This window comes from Muntiacus reevesi, chromosome 7 (genome assembly GCF_963930625.1).
Source record: "Muntiacus reevesi chromosome 7, mMunRee1.1, whole genome shotgun sequence".
Classification (NCBI taxonomy): domain Eukaryota; kingdom Metazoa; phylum Chordata; class Mammalia; order Artiodactyla; family Cervidae; genus Muntiacus; species Muntiacus reevesi.
This window is the reverse complement of record NC_089255.1, coordinates 43,128,221-43,143,099: the sequence shown is the minus strand read 5'-3', so window position 1 is coordinate 43,143,099 and position 14,879 is coordinate 43,128,221. Positions and strand designations below refer to the sequence as shown.

The 14,879-nt window shown below is 39.9% G+C and overlaps 2 protein-coding genes across 3 annotated transcripts in view; both read right to left on the bottom strand.

Annotated features, from left to right (window-relative positions):
- GNG2 (G protein subunit gamma 2) overlaps window positions 1-14,879 on the bottom strand; it is a 124,255-nt gene that overhangs the window by 56,407 nt on the left and 52,969 nt on the right. The gene's annotated exons all lie outside the window — the stretch shown is intronic.
- Window positions 9,567-10,221, bottom strand: LOC136171782 (glycine cleavage system H protein, mitochondrial). The gene has a single exon (XM_065940764.1). The coding sequence runs from the start codon at window positions 10,125-10,127 to the stop codon at window positions 9,606-9,608; it is 522 nt and encodes a 173-aa protein (XP_065796836.1). The 5' UTR covers window positions 10,128-10,221; the 3' UTR covers window positions 9,567-9,605.

Here is a 14,879-nt window from a genome sequence, read left to right as displayed (position 1 = left end):
AGTATTCTTGCCTGGAGAATCCCAGGGATGGGGGAGTCTGGTGGGCTGCTGTCTATGGGGTCTCACAGAGTCGGACACGACTGAAGCGACTTAGCAGCAGCAGTGCCATACAGTATCTTAGCTCCCAACCTGGGATCGAACTCTTACCCCATGTAGTGGAAGGGCAGAGTCTTAACCGTTGGACCACCAGGAAAGCTACTACATATTCAATTTTACAAGATTCTCAAACAATTTTCTTTCTATCATACTATCCAAGTTTGTCTCTTTTTACTTAAAGAAGCAAGATCTTCTAAACCAGCAGTCCCCAACCTTTTTGGCACCAGGGACCAGTTTTGAGGAAGACAATTTTTCCATGGACCGGGGTCTGGGGGATGGCTTTTGGACGATTCAAGTGGATTACATTTATTGATGACTTTACTTCTACTATTATTACATCGGTTCCACCTCAGGTCATCAGGCAGTAGACTCCAGAGGTGGGAACCCCTGTTTTAAACTATTTTGGATACCCCTTGATCTAAGGAATATGTAGGAAAAGGCTGTGTAGAGTTTTACAATTTGCCTTATTTAGCTGTCACATGATTATACACATATGCACACAGGAATAAAGATATATACAAGCTATCAGTTCATTCTTTATTAATTAAATAATTCATAAAAATTCAGGTACCAACTGAATCCAGGTAGTATTTATGAAAATAGTACAAAGAAAAAAATGATACAATTTCAGAGATTTAAAAGCATGAAGAAATGAAGAGAAAAATGATGCTGCCTATTATAACTTAATCTATAGCACATAGAAGTCAGCTAAACTTAATGCTTATAATTTTTAAATGAACTTTTTTATGATTTGAAAACTCCTTCCCAAGTTCAATTAATGAGGTCTCATTATGTTGCTTAAAAGAAAAAACTCATTGCCTTAAAAGAATCCACATCTCAGCACCTTTGGTCCTGGCATTTATCTCTGCTGCCTTATGGTACTGGCTGCACTGCATGTGTGACAGAACTATGAAGTAAGCACTTTAATATCCTGTACATATCCCATACCCAGAGACTTAATTATCTTCATGTGTCCTAAGAAAGAAGAGGCCCTGTGGGCATCCAACAGAGCATTCTGTGGTTATAGCCCCTCTTCCAGCAATAAGAAATCGCCCCTTTAAACCATGCTGAAACAAAGGGAGGCATGATAGGAATAGTGGAAATGTGAATCTTGGAACCAACACACTGTTCTGTTTATATGTTCACTCCAGTGTCGAGCATTCTGCTTCTATTGGAGTTTCATCCTTTAGAGATAATTTTCTTTCAGAGGATATTGATAATAGTAACACTCTTATTAAGCACTTACTATGAGGCAGCACTGCTCTAAGTTCTTAATTCATAGAGTTCTCCTGCTATGCGGTAGGTACTAATATTATCTTCCATTTTTGGAAATTAATGCACAGAGAATTTAGGTCTTCCTAAAGATCTAGGAAGACCAACTCATTGGAAAAGTCCCTGATGCTGAGAAAGATTGAGGGCAGAAGGAGAAGAGGGTGTCAGAGGATAAGATAACTGTAAGCTCCATGAGGACAGGGGCTTTATCTGTTTTTATTTGCCTGTAAATGTCTAGAACCTGGTATATAGGTGTCCAATTAATATTTGTTAAATGAACATACAATGAAAACTCAGCAACAGTTTTAAAAGATAATGTAGGCTGCTCCATATTTTGCCTAACAGATATCTGTTTTTCAGTGCCTGTTACCTTTACCCAGTCAATGGACCACATCCATTCCCAAGGCTGAACATGTTCTAACAGTCAAAGTCTTAAGTAGCAGAGGCCTAGATGGCTCACAACTGTATCGGTCCAGGAACCTACTGAGTGGGACGGGCTATACTGTTAAACCTCAATCATCAAACTGGCAAAGACCAGTCTAAAATATCTAAGTCATGAGGTATACTGGGAGGAAAATGTATAACTGACCATTGAATAGCTTGAGGGTTGGAGAGTAAACCCTCCTCACAGTTGAAAAATCAAGTATAATTTATAGTCACCCCTTCCTACACATGGTTCCTCTGCGTCCACAGTTTCAAATCTGAGGATTCAAACAATCACAGATTGTGTAGTACTGTAGTATTTACTATAAAAAAATCTGCTTATAAGTGGATCCATGTAGTCTTAACCCACATTGTTCAAGGGTCAACTGTATTACTTTTAAGTTTCAGGGTAACTTAAAGTATGTGAGCAGAGTTTTCTGCTAGATATTTCTCTGAAGACCTGCTTCAAAGACCAGATAAAATAACTTGTGTTTGGTATGTTCACTCTTTATATAGAAAGAGCTGTTTCAAAAGACCTTAAGGATCTTCAGAAACAGATTATTCTTTTAATACTTTAAATGTTACTCCTACAATCTTGCTTACACATTACTGCATTATAATCACTTGCATTATTATCCACAAAGAAAAACTTTGCTGAGTAAAATTAAATGTCAATCCCATCACTATCTGAAATGAAACCAACTATGAATTAATGGAATTTAAATTAACAAAGCTTTTACTCTAGCTGAATTAGAAAAAGTTTTCTAACTTCTATTTCCTTAATGATGATATATAAGAATTTCTCCAAAAGATAACGCCTTGTTTTTTAACTCTTTCACAATGAAAACAACATAGTCAAACAAGCAGTGTTAATTTTGTGCGTAAGTAACCGATATGCTTTAGTTTCTATTCTATAGCTGGATCTGAGTAAAAGCTGTCTTATTTTTGTGCAATATGTGTTAGCACATTTATTTAGTTACTTATTTTGAAAAGTGTAAGTTACTGGAATGTGAAAGTGTGAAACTGAAAGTTGTTCAGTTGTGTCCAACTCTTTGCAACCCCATGGACTGTAGAGTCCATGGAATTCTCCAGGCCAGAATATGGGAGTGGGTAACTGTTCCCTTCTCCAGGGGATCTTCCCAACACAGGGATTGAATCCAGGTTTCCTGTATTGCAGGCAGATTCTTTTCCAGCTGAGCTACCAGGCAAGCCCAAATTATTGGGAAGAGAGTCTACAAAACATAAGGTAAGTACTCTCTCATGGTGACCCTGCCAAAGATGAACAATTGCCTTTATTTTTAGAAAATACCTTTGATTTGCTGTATAGCAGAAATTAATATGACACTGTAAATCAACTATACTCCAATAAAAACGAAGTAAAAAATATAAAAAATATCAAGAAAAGAAAATACCATTGAATTAGTTGGGATGGATAGATATTTCAAAAATTTAAACTCATCCCTTAGCCTCATCTCATCCAGGTGAAACTGAAAAGTCTGCTCTCTTTTTAAAGTGAAGACAGAAGTCAACTTTATATTTTTAAAAGTGCTCTCTCCTGGGACTTATGTTAACATGGGAACTACTAAATAGCAGAACTGGCTGAAAGCTGCTCTGTGCAGTACAGAGAAAGTGCAGCTCTTTACCAACGTGTACGACCACATCTGGATGACACAGCCAAATCTTCCTAGGTCACAACCTTGGCAGCTGCCTTTGACACTGTCAAATAAAAATGCTTTGGGGATCACTTCTATCTCACTGTATACAGCTGTTTTCCCCATCACTTCTGGCTCATTACCCTGTAGCTTCAGTCTTCTTTCCTTTTCTGGAGAAAAAAATGGGGCCTGGTTGTTAGTTTTTAATATAATATAGTGTGTCTGATGATTAATAAATGATCAAAAATCCAGATTTGCTTTTGATTGAAATACATATGGCTAAATTGCTCCATGGTATGGTTCTGGTTTTTGTTTTACAGCCTGATTTTGACTTTCAGGGAACAAGAAAACACCCTTGATTAATTCTAAATGCCTTTCATTAGAGAACATTCAGTACATACAAGATTTATACCATTCTCTGGATGTTATGTGGGCTTCCCCAGTGGCTCAGTGATAAAAGAATCCACCTGCAACGCAGAAGCCACTGGAGACGTGGGTTCAATTTCTGGGTCGGGAAGATCCCCTGGAGGAGGGCACGGCAACCCACTCCAGTATTCTTGGACAGAGGAGCCTGGCCAATTTTAAGTAGTAAAAAAGACACAGTTGTAATAAACTAAGCACCAGGTTAAGTTTCTGGCTCTAACCCCATAGAATGTGTTGTGTCTTGCAGGAAGATGCCAGAGGATGTTGCAGAATGAAGGAAACCAACCACATCATTGCCATCCAACAAATGTGATGCCATTTTCTGGTGCTTTCCTCATGGGGCTTAGCAAGTACATCTATGGAAAAATCAATCCTTCTCCCTCGCTCTTTCTGGCAGTGGCTGGGTTTTGCTGGGAAGTGTTGCTACTGCTGGTATTTCGACTCCAGAGCATTTGGGGACTGTTTTCACTTTTGATGGAAGAAATTTCAGAAAGGCAGTATCATTTTGAAAGGGAGAGGGATTAGCTGAAGTTGCATTCACATGCCGAAGGGCTACCAAAGGTTTAAGGGAATCCATTAGACCGTGCCCACCCCCTCCTCCTTTCTAGCTACCAACTGCTCTTTGGTTTTTAAAAAATACATTTGTGTAAGTAAAAATCTGCCTTACTCAGCAGACTCTGCCTACCTGTTACCCAAGTAGCCCTGGACAAATGTAGCAGTGTATATAAAATCAGATCTCCAACGATGGGTAAGGTTTGAAATAGATTTTGCTTCTTAAGCGTCATGAACAGGGAACACCTGGGGCATCCAAGTAACGTTCCCTGCATCCTTCCCATTTGGCTGGGCCTTCTGCCTGGCCTCAACCCCCAATGGCCCCACCTTCCTTCTTGAATCTTAATAAATGCTATTAGATAGGAAGCTGGAGAAAGAAATGGCAACCCACTCCAGTATTCTTGCCTGGAGAATGCCCTTGGAGAGAAGAGCCTGGTGGGCTGCTGTCCATGGGGTCACATAGAGTCAGACACAACTGAAGCGACTTAGCAGCAGCAGCAGCAGATAGCAAGCAGCTTTCAAGCTGGCAGATGGGCCTGGAACCTTGACACAATTCACTGCCTGACATCCCCGGTTCATTGCATGGCACCCCTGGGATACCTACACCAACTTGACTGTGGCCCAAGGCACCCTGCCCTGCCCCCACCACACAGCAGAAAGCTGGGTCTCCCTGGGTCCCACTCCTATGCTCTTGGCTTTCTCCTCTATTACTGACCTCTGATGAAGCTGCACTAGCTACAAATCCTGTTCTCCCAGGGGAATGTGTTTAATTTGATTAATTTCCATTTCTTTCTTTTTCAGAATTATTTTGGTGGTAAAATTTTAGCACTTTAAGATGTTACAACATTGGTATCCTGGAGACTGAAATATGAGACAACAGCACAGAATAGGTCCTTGTGGGAAGCCAATATGCAAATTTTCCTACCATGTTCTGCCAACGGGGCACTATTCTCAGCTATTCCATACATCTTTGGGGGCAAATAATGGAGACATTCCAGCGCCCACTCAATTTCTGTGTTTTTTTCTGTCTAAAATAATAATAGAGCTAGAACATGGCTTTCTAGCTAAAATTAGTCTTTCGTTAAACACTATCAGCTACCACTCAACACAGGGAACTTACATATAGAAATAAAATGATTATGTAGATAGAACGATGCCTGATTTCATTAACTGAATCATTCTTTATTCATTTGATGCCTACTCTATGTAGTATGTTGTATAGCAGAAAACAAAAAAATAAACAGGAAGAGTTCCTGTTCTCAAGGAATTTATCTTTGAGGTTGAGTTTTATATTCTCTTACAGCGCCACTGTATCCTTTGTATTTCTAATGCCTCCTTCTCTAAAAATGACAGTAATTACAGGTTATTCTTACAATAAATACTGTTGTTACTTGTCACCTACTGTCACACTCCCAGGGGAATGAAAAAGCCCAGAGGTGGAGTTCTGCAGTGTGTTTCTACCTGAGAAAAAGAGTATAGCATTTGGTTCCAAAGTTCTAAGAACATGACCTTTATTTCACAGATACACGCAAAAATGATTAATCCATGCTAAATATATGTTCCTTTCAAAGAACTAATTCAGAACAATATGAGTTTTTCCAAATAGCACTTCATCACGAAACATTTTAGAAAAACATTATTATTTTTTCAGGAGAAATTATATTAAGGGCCTAACATTCATAGAAAGTTTTTTTTCCCAATACAAATATCACTTTAATCTAGCTAGGAAGGAAAGCGTTGGCAAGGATTGGAGCTTGCTTGAAGAGTGGTGTGAGCCCCACCCCATATCGACAAGTCTACTACAGAAGAGAACAGGCAGATGTTAATGTATCATATTTACCCATTTCCCCCTAATTTTCCATTTATCCCAGGTTTAATTTGTTTTCCTGCTGCTTCTCTAAATCCCCCATATCCTGAGAGCAACTTAGATGTCTTCTGTGAATTCATTTATGCTCTTGGTTCTTTTCATTTTATTTGAGGCAGCAGCAGTTTACAAGGAACAAAACACATTGTAAATCAGTCATAATTGCTACACTCAAATGCTTCCTTTTCCCTCATAATGGAGCAGAGGCACATTAAGATAAAACATAAGTTTGCCTTTCTTACCCATAAGCTAGTCAACAGCTTTGAAAAGGCTCTTTTCCTTTAAGGATGAGGTCCTTATTCTAAGAAAAGAACAAAGATGAAAGGGAGCATAGGGAACAGATCACTGAACTGATTAATATATTTCAAGTTCTAAACATGGTCAAAATTTCTGAATAGCTGAGGCACAACGGTGAGTACTTTCTAGAGTTGCATAGTTTTCTTACAAGGCAAAAGCAAAGCAAACTCATAAATAGGAAGAAATGCCCCTGAAGTTAAACCCAAGGGGGAAATCATGAAGTGAGGCTCTTTGGACCTTCTTGATGGCAGAGGGCAAGGACGTGAGCCATGACAGGATGCCATGGGTATCTTTTGTCCATTTCCCCTGAAAGAGCTTCTGATCACTCTATCTTCAGCTTTCTTCCAAAGCCATGAATATGTGAGTGACTCTGGTCAATATTAAAGACCAAATCAAACTTGTATTATACTTAGAAAAAAATCCCCAAACCAATGTTCAAATAAAGTGTAATCAAGCTAACTAACCAGTGGGAATCTGTCCAACAAATTTCATCTGCCAAGAGTAACATTTCTCTCTGTTACTGGACGCACCAGATCACAGCTACAGAGAAGCTCCCTTCAACTCCTTTATTTAGGTATTCCATTTACAACTGAATGAATGAGTGAATGATAAGCACCTGAAGTACGTTCGTTACTCACATAGCCTATTTAAGGCTTTAGTTACATAAAAACTGAGGACATCTCATTACTTTCAGATAGTGTTACATGGGGCTCAGCACCCAAGATGATTCACCAAACTTCCTGTCAAAACAGTTTCCATTTATTCGAATTTCTTCTCCATCCTGGGCATCCTTACCAGGAAGGATTCTACAAGAAGATTCAAGGAGACAGGATTAAGCAGGAGTTATGGTCACTGAGGTCAGTGTTTCTTTATCCACATCTCTTTGGGCCTACCGAAGTTGTCTAGGATGGCAACCTCTTCCATTTTATCTTGATCTGATATCTATTTCTTGTTGCCCAATGACCCCTAAGCAATGATGCTGCTATGTCTGGCAGCCTCTAGCGGGAATAAGAGTGGAGACAGACACAGAAAACAGCAAACATGGAACCACTACATCCTCATGAAACAAGATGATGGCAACTTAAATACCTTCTGCCAAAGTAGATAACAAAGCAAGCAAGCAAAACCCTGAACAAAAACGAAAAGCTCTGAACCTTATACTCAAAACAGTGACTCCCAGTATTAAGCACACAATTGGAAATTCCTACCCAAACATAGCTCAAATAGATCTACTAAATATGGCAAATTGGGTAAAAATTTGAAATTGGGCCAGAAAGAATTTTGTGACTCCCTTATAAAATTCATTCATACAAATTAAAAATAAATCACTTGGCTATTTGTAGACATGACATGGGCCTAGGGATGAAAATATGTTTGTCAAGAAACTAAATGAATTATTGGCACTGGTCTTTATTGAGGAAACCACTTGGGAGATTCAATCTGAAAATAATCTTGGGAAAGAGAAATGCTTGAGCAATTCCGTCAAACAGTGGTCAATGCACATAACATTCTCAACTGGACTGACTAATTGCATCTAGAGAAGTTACCAGGCCAAGATGGTTCTACTCAAGAGTTTTAAAGAGAAAGTACGGGTGAAATTGTGTAGCTATTGGCCAAAACACCATTAAAATCAGTAAATGTGAAAAATGCCTCAAAAAAAAACTAATAATATTAAAAGTATGAATAAAGTCATCGAAGGTTTATTTATCAACTTCTATTAAGACACTGGACAGACTCTCTGGAAATATCTCATTTTAATTTCTGAATAAAAGAGATACATTCCACTTGATGTGGTAGTTATTAATAATGGTAATTATAGAAAACAAGTTACATAGAAACTTGTGGATAGTTATAGAAACTTAGGGATAGTTTCCATGTAACTACATAGAAAACAACAGAGATACTATTAATACCTATATGATATATCTTTTTCATATAATACCAGCTTTTTCCTGATTATAAAATAGTACATGTCACTTGAAAAAAAATCTGAAAAATTCAGAGGTTTAATATGAAAAATATAAAAAGTATCTTTAATCCTACCACATAGAGATAAATTTTTAATGGCATTCTTTCCATTATTTTTCATATATTTGAAATGAAACACATCAATGAAAAAATATTTCATATATACATGCAAAACTTTTGTTGTTATTGGATCAGTTTCAAGGGAATATGGAAGGCCTGAATCTTAATATTAGACTTAAAAATGTTACTTAAAGGTTGTAAACTTCACTTCCACAGAAATTTACAGTTCTGCAGCAGTACTAATAGCCATGAAACTCATCTCTTTATTTGGAGCACCCCTTTTCCATCTGTTGCATCCCCTCCCTACAGTCTTTCTAGGTCTTTGCTGGTCCTGTGGATGACAGGAGAAAAGACCACTAAACCCTGTATCACACTCCCACTGTACAGAGTCCATCAGTAGTAACTGTGGTTTTACATTCTTCCCATAAACTTTATTCTTTTTTTTTTTTTTTTTTTTTTTTTTTTAAGAAGTTGAATATTTTATTATTAAATTGTTTATTCTCCTGCAAGGCTGTTGCTTCACTGTATAAAAATAGCACCAGCAAACACAGTATATTGCAAAATTAAGACAGTAATATTCTTCACTGGACATTATACAACTAACAAACTTTTCTCCACTGGGAGTCATTTCTAGTGGGAAGATCATTTTGACCCAAATCCAAGGATAGCTGTAAGCAAGTTACAATGTCATATAAGGTATAAGATAACCATGTTATCCTTGAATTACATAATTTTTATAATTAGTTTTATCAGAGATAATTTCAGGAATTCTGAATATTATAACTGGAGCCTAGCCTAAAAATCACAGGATGCTGTGGAAAAGATACACAGTGTTTATCTGAAGGCATTAGAAAGTTAAGGGGTATTTTCTTCAGGAAACATTGTTACAAGTAGTTTCTTTTGCTAAAAGTTGCTTTTTAAATATCTATCCACCACTAATTTAAGACAACTATGCTAGATTAAGTTGTTTCAAAGTAATTTATTTAGGGGTTCCATTTTCATTCCTCAATAGATTTTATGTATTTTTCATATGCTTCTTCACTCATTAGTTCATCTAGTTCTGAAGGGTTACTGAATGTCATCTTGATCAGCCAACCATCTTCATAACAAGACTTGTTGACAAGTCCTGGATTTTCTGCTAGAGCTGTATTAATTTCAGTTACTTCTCCTGATAGAGGGGAATAGAGTTCACTAGCAGCTTTCACACTTTCCAAAGCACCAAACTCCTCTTGTTTGTTCAACTTTGTCCCAACTTCAGGCAGACTACAGTAAACAACATCTCCCAAAGCTTCCTGTGCAAAATTGCTGATTCCCACTGTTCCAACACCGTTTTCTGTTGTTACCCATTCGTGTTTTTCTGTGAATTTCCGCACCGACAGCAGAGCAGGGCCGGTGCGCAGTGCCCGGACGGCACCCGCCCGCAGTCCCCATGGCCGCGGCGAGCAGGGCGCGCTGGGTGCCGAGATGGCGCGCAGACTGCCGACCGCGGCCCGCACGCTCCGCACCGCTTGCAGCGCCATGTTCGCACGGGTGCAGAGGGTCTCGGCGCGGCACCTAGAGCACCCCGGCCGGCGGGGGCGGGGTGGGGCGGAGCGGCCCCGGGCCGGAGCGAGCCGGAGCCAAACTTTATTCTTATATGTGTCTATGTTTTCCCAACTTTTTAATTTTAATTGAAGCACAGCTGACTTACAATGTTGCATTACTTTCAAGGGTACAGCAGAGAGATTTAGCTACACACACACACATATATATTTTCTAGATTCTTTTCCCTTATAGGTTATTACAAAATATTGATTATAGTTCCCTTTGCCACACAGTAAGTCCTTGTTGGTTATCTATTTTACATATAATAGTATAGATATCATATGTTAATTCCAAATTCTTAATTTATCACTCCCCACCTTTTCTCCTCGGTAACTATAAGCCTGTTTTCTATGTCCATGGGTCTATTTCTGTTTTGTATTGTATAGAAGTTCAATCGTATAATTTTTTTTTAGATTTCACATATAAGCAATACTATATGATATCCCAACTTATTTTTTAAAATTGGAAACATACAGAAAAGTTGAAAGAACAAAAGCATATACCATCCACCTAGACTTAACAACTGCCTTCTCTGTCTCCCTACCCACCATGTGAAACGAGACAGCAGATATCAGACAGCTCTATGTCTGAACATTTCAGCAGTAGCATCCCTTTGAAAGCAAAGCTCTTAAGATTACAGGTTAAGCAAACTCCCAGCAGACTGAATGAACTTTACCAGTTTTATCTAAATATTTATTTTAGCCTTTCCAAGGCCATCTCCCACCTCAGAGAATAAAAACAAAACCAAGCCAAGTAGCTGAGATACAGCCTGCAGCAAGATATCTGGTGTAAGACTCCTGGGAAGAACTGCCCATATGATGTTCCCCTGTGTGGCAACTTTGGCCTTATACTAGAACTACTGACACATTAGAAGAAAGAATCTATGTGGTAACCCCTGCAGGGAATAACTCTTCTCTAGAATGTCAGATTTGGTCAATTTTGCAATTTTGTTCTGAGAATTTCACTCCTGGCTAATGAAAGGGAACATGACTCAACCCACAAAAGGGGCTCTGCCCTGGCCACGGTGGCAGGAGCCCCTGGACAGACCCTTGGCAGCCTTCACTCATCTGGGCAGCTGCAGAAAGTGACAGTCTCTCCCTCATCTTACTCTCAAGTCATACTCGGTATTTGGTTTGACCCACTAGAATTGAGAGATTTGGGGGTAGGGGGTGAAGAGGGCCAGAGGTGTGGTGGTGGAGGGCAGAGAGGCTCACAGTGCTGCCAAGGGAAATCAGTACTTTCACCTTCCTCTCCTGGCCATTTCTGCCATAGCTCCCCCATCCTTTCTTACCCCTCTCCCAATAATAATGAAAGCTAACGTTTATATGCGGCTAACAGCCAGAGTGGCAAAGCGGTTAAGAATCTGAGCAGTGGTCCAAGCCAGGATTTGAGCTCAGATGGTGGATCTCCCAGGCCACACACACTTGGTTGTTCAGTTCTGTGACTTCCCAGGTCAAGGCACGGGGACACCAAGGTAATGCTCAGGGACTACTCTATTCTCCAGGGCCGTTTGAGCATTCCATTTCCTGCCCCATAACAGAATTTTCTCATTTATTGTCCCCACCCTAAACACATACATGTGCACAAGCTTCAGTAAAGCCTGACATTACAGGCATGACACCATGAAAGCAGCATATCAAGCCATGGGATGCTTTTTGTCTCGTGTGTTTACAGAAGCTGAAGCTGATCAGTTGCACTGACAGGCCCCTAGCCCCGTTCCCAAGCCCCTGACCACATTACCTCTCACCCCTCAACCGCATCGCTGGACCAACTCTGAGGTTAGGCGTTCTCAACCTTACGCCTCTTTGTTACATAATGACTCAAAACTGATTTGAGTGGCAGCCACGCATTTCAGAAGTTCAAGAACTAGAGGCCAAAGGGAGGGAAAGTAGGTTGTTCTGGAAGCTCTGCTAGTTAATTCCATGTAGACAGGTGACCCATATTATGTCAATTAAGTGCCGCTTTAGAGGCATATGCTAAAGTGGGCTTTTTAAAACATGGAGCGTTCTAAGGTTATGTGGAGTTGGATTAAGGTTTGCTGAATGCACTAGGGCCTCTCCTCTGTAATTCAATTAACAGAATTAGAGATGGACTTTTGTTGGAATCCTCCCAGGCGGCTGAAAGGCAAAGTGGGGCGCAGACTTTTAAGTCCATGAGGGTAGAAAGGACGGCGCTGGTAAGTCTGCTCTGCCCCTGCAGTGAGTGCCATGAGCAGTAGGGGGTCCTCGCCCAACAGTGCCCTGCCTACAAAGTCAAGGTGGTTAATAGAGGGGAAGGACGGGCGTGGCTAAGGATGCTGTTGGGGCCTTCTTATCCAGGTGACAACTCTCCTTTCCAGCCCAATGTGCATCACTCCCCTCCAATCCCTGTGTCTGGCTCTTTGAATATTTCCAAATTCTGAATTCCTTTTTTCAAACTGCTTCTTCTAGTGAGATGTATAGGCCCTGCATGACGTGGCCCCCGGCCCCTTCTCCAGCCTCATCTCTTGCTATGCCCCCACTGGCCTCTTAGAGTTTCTCAAAACAGTCAAATGCCTTCCCACCTCAAAGCCTTTGCTGCTCTCTTTTTGTTACTTTGTTTTCTGTCTAGTAGTCAACACTACTGACCTCAACTCATCTTTTAGGTTTCCACCTTCCGGGCTTATTCCTAGACAGTTACAGTTTGTAACTGAATTTGGAATTATTTGATCATTGTCCATCTTCTCCACTAGACTAACAGTTCCATGTTGATGCCTGTTTGGGATCATGATTATATACCCAGAGACTATGTGGGTATTCAATAGGTATTATTTGGTGAATGAACCCATGAATCAATGAATGAATGGTCTCTTCAACTAATGTGAAATATTAACCTCGACTTACACATTAGTGGCTGGTATCAATGAATTACTTTTCTGAGATAATTTGCATTCAAGGTGTCAAGCAAAGCGATAGTGAGGTTTTCAGCAGGAATGGTGGCAGGCTGCTGACGAGAACTGGGGAAACTGCTTTCTGTAACGCTCTTCTCGTCTATTCTACTCCAGTCCTCACCGATGCACAGATACCTGAAGATGTCAGAGTTATCTCAGCAAGGGATACACATTCCCAGTGTTCATACTCAAGGTGGAGAAGCCAAACTTGGGTTCTGGATCTATGTGCAGAGGGGTTTTTGCTACCTGGGGGACAAGCCATTCATGGCTCCTCTTCACTCTCCCTGATGGTTGCCCTGGTCTCACTGTAGGCCTTTCTCCTTTTTGTCAGATTTCTCTCCCAAATGAAACACCTTCCTCAAAATCACTGCAAAGTATAGCAAAGGCAAATAATGCAGACATTAGAAGGCAGGGGTTTTGTCACCACTAGAAAGAGTGTAAGTACACGGTTTTCAGCAGACAACTCAGCAGTATCTACTAAATTTCTAATGCTCATATCTTTTTACTCATGAATTCACTTTGAAATTTTACCCTGAAGAATTCTTACACAGCATGCAAAGATATGGGATTCCCAGGTGGTAAAGTGGCAAAGAATCCACCTGCCAATGCAGCAGATGTGAGAGATGCAGGTTGATCCCTGGGTTGGGAAGATCCCCTGGAAAAGGAAATGGCAACTCACCCCAGTATTCTTGCCTGAAAAATTCCATGGACAGAGAAGCCTGGCAGGCTACAGTCCACAGGGTCACAAAGAATCAGACACGACTGAGCGACTGAGCACACATGCACACATGCAAAGATATATTACAAACAGGATGCTTATTTCATCAAAAGATGAGAGAAAAACAATGATCTGACAGTAGGAAGTGGTTAGATAATTGATACAGTTATCCTATTATGATCATTCAGTAAAATATTATGTAGCTAGTAAAAATAATGAATTTATATCTTAACGTTGAAAGACATTTACAAAATACTATTAAGTGAAAAAAGTTTTAAAAAGAAATTTTATTTTATAGTGACATTTAAATGTATGCTGTTAACTGTGATTTATAGTGTTATAGTATTAACTATAGTTTTTAAAATAAATACATTTTTATGGTGATAAATATGCTATATTAACTATTGTGATTATAATTTATATGAAACTTTAAGCTTCTATATTGTACACCTTTATCTGTTATTTATAAGCTTTATAATTGTATTTTACTTAATTATAATAATAGTCTACATTTTCAAACCAAGATATAAAATTTGTTTTCAAAATATGATAGATGATTATTATTAACTTGGTCAAGCAGCTCTTCTTAGACTTATGAAGAATGTAGCTATCCAATTGTACTTCCCAAAAAAGGTGGTCATTCGGACCTGTGGTAGCCAGCTTCCAGGAGGACCTGCAATAATTCCTGCCTCCTGGTACTCACACCCTTGAGAGACCAACAGAGTGTGGCCAAAATGGTGATATGTTACTCCTAAAAGACTATGGCTTATGTCTTGGGCTTTCTCTCTCCCACATCCCTCGCTCTGGGAGAAACCATGTCATGAGCAGTTGTACGGAGAGGCTCCTGGGTTGAAGAACTAAGGCCTCTTGCCAACAGCCACATGAATGATCTTGAAACCAGATCCTCCTGCCTAGTCAAGCCTCAGGTGACTGCAGCCCTGCCTGACATGTAAGCTGCAGCTTCCTAAGAGCACCTGAGCCACAGACATGCAGTTAAGCACCCCCCAGATGCCCAACTCACAGACACTGAGATAATCAACGTCTGTGGTTTGAAGACACTAT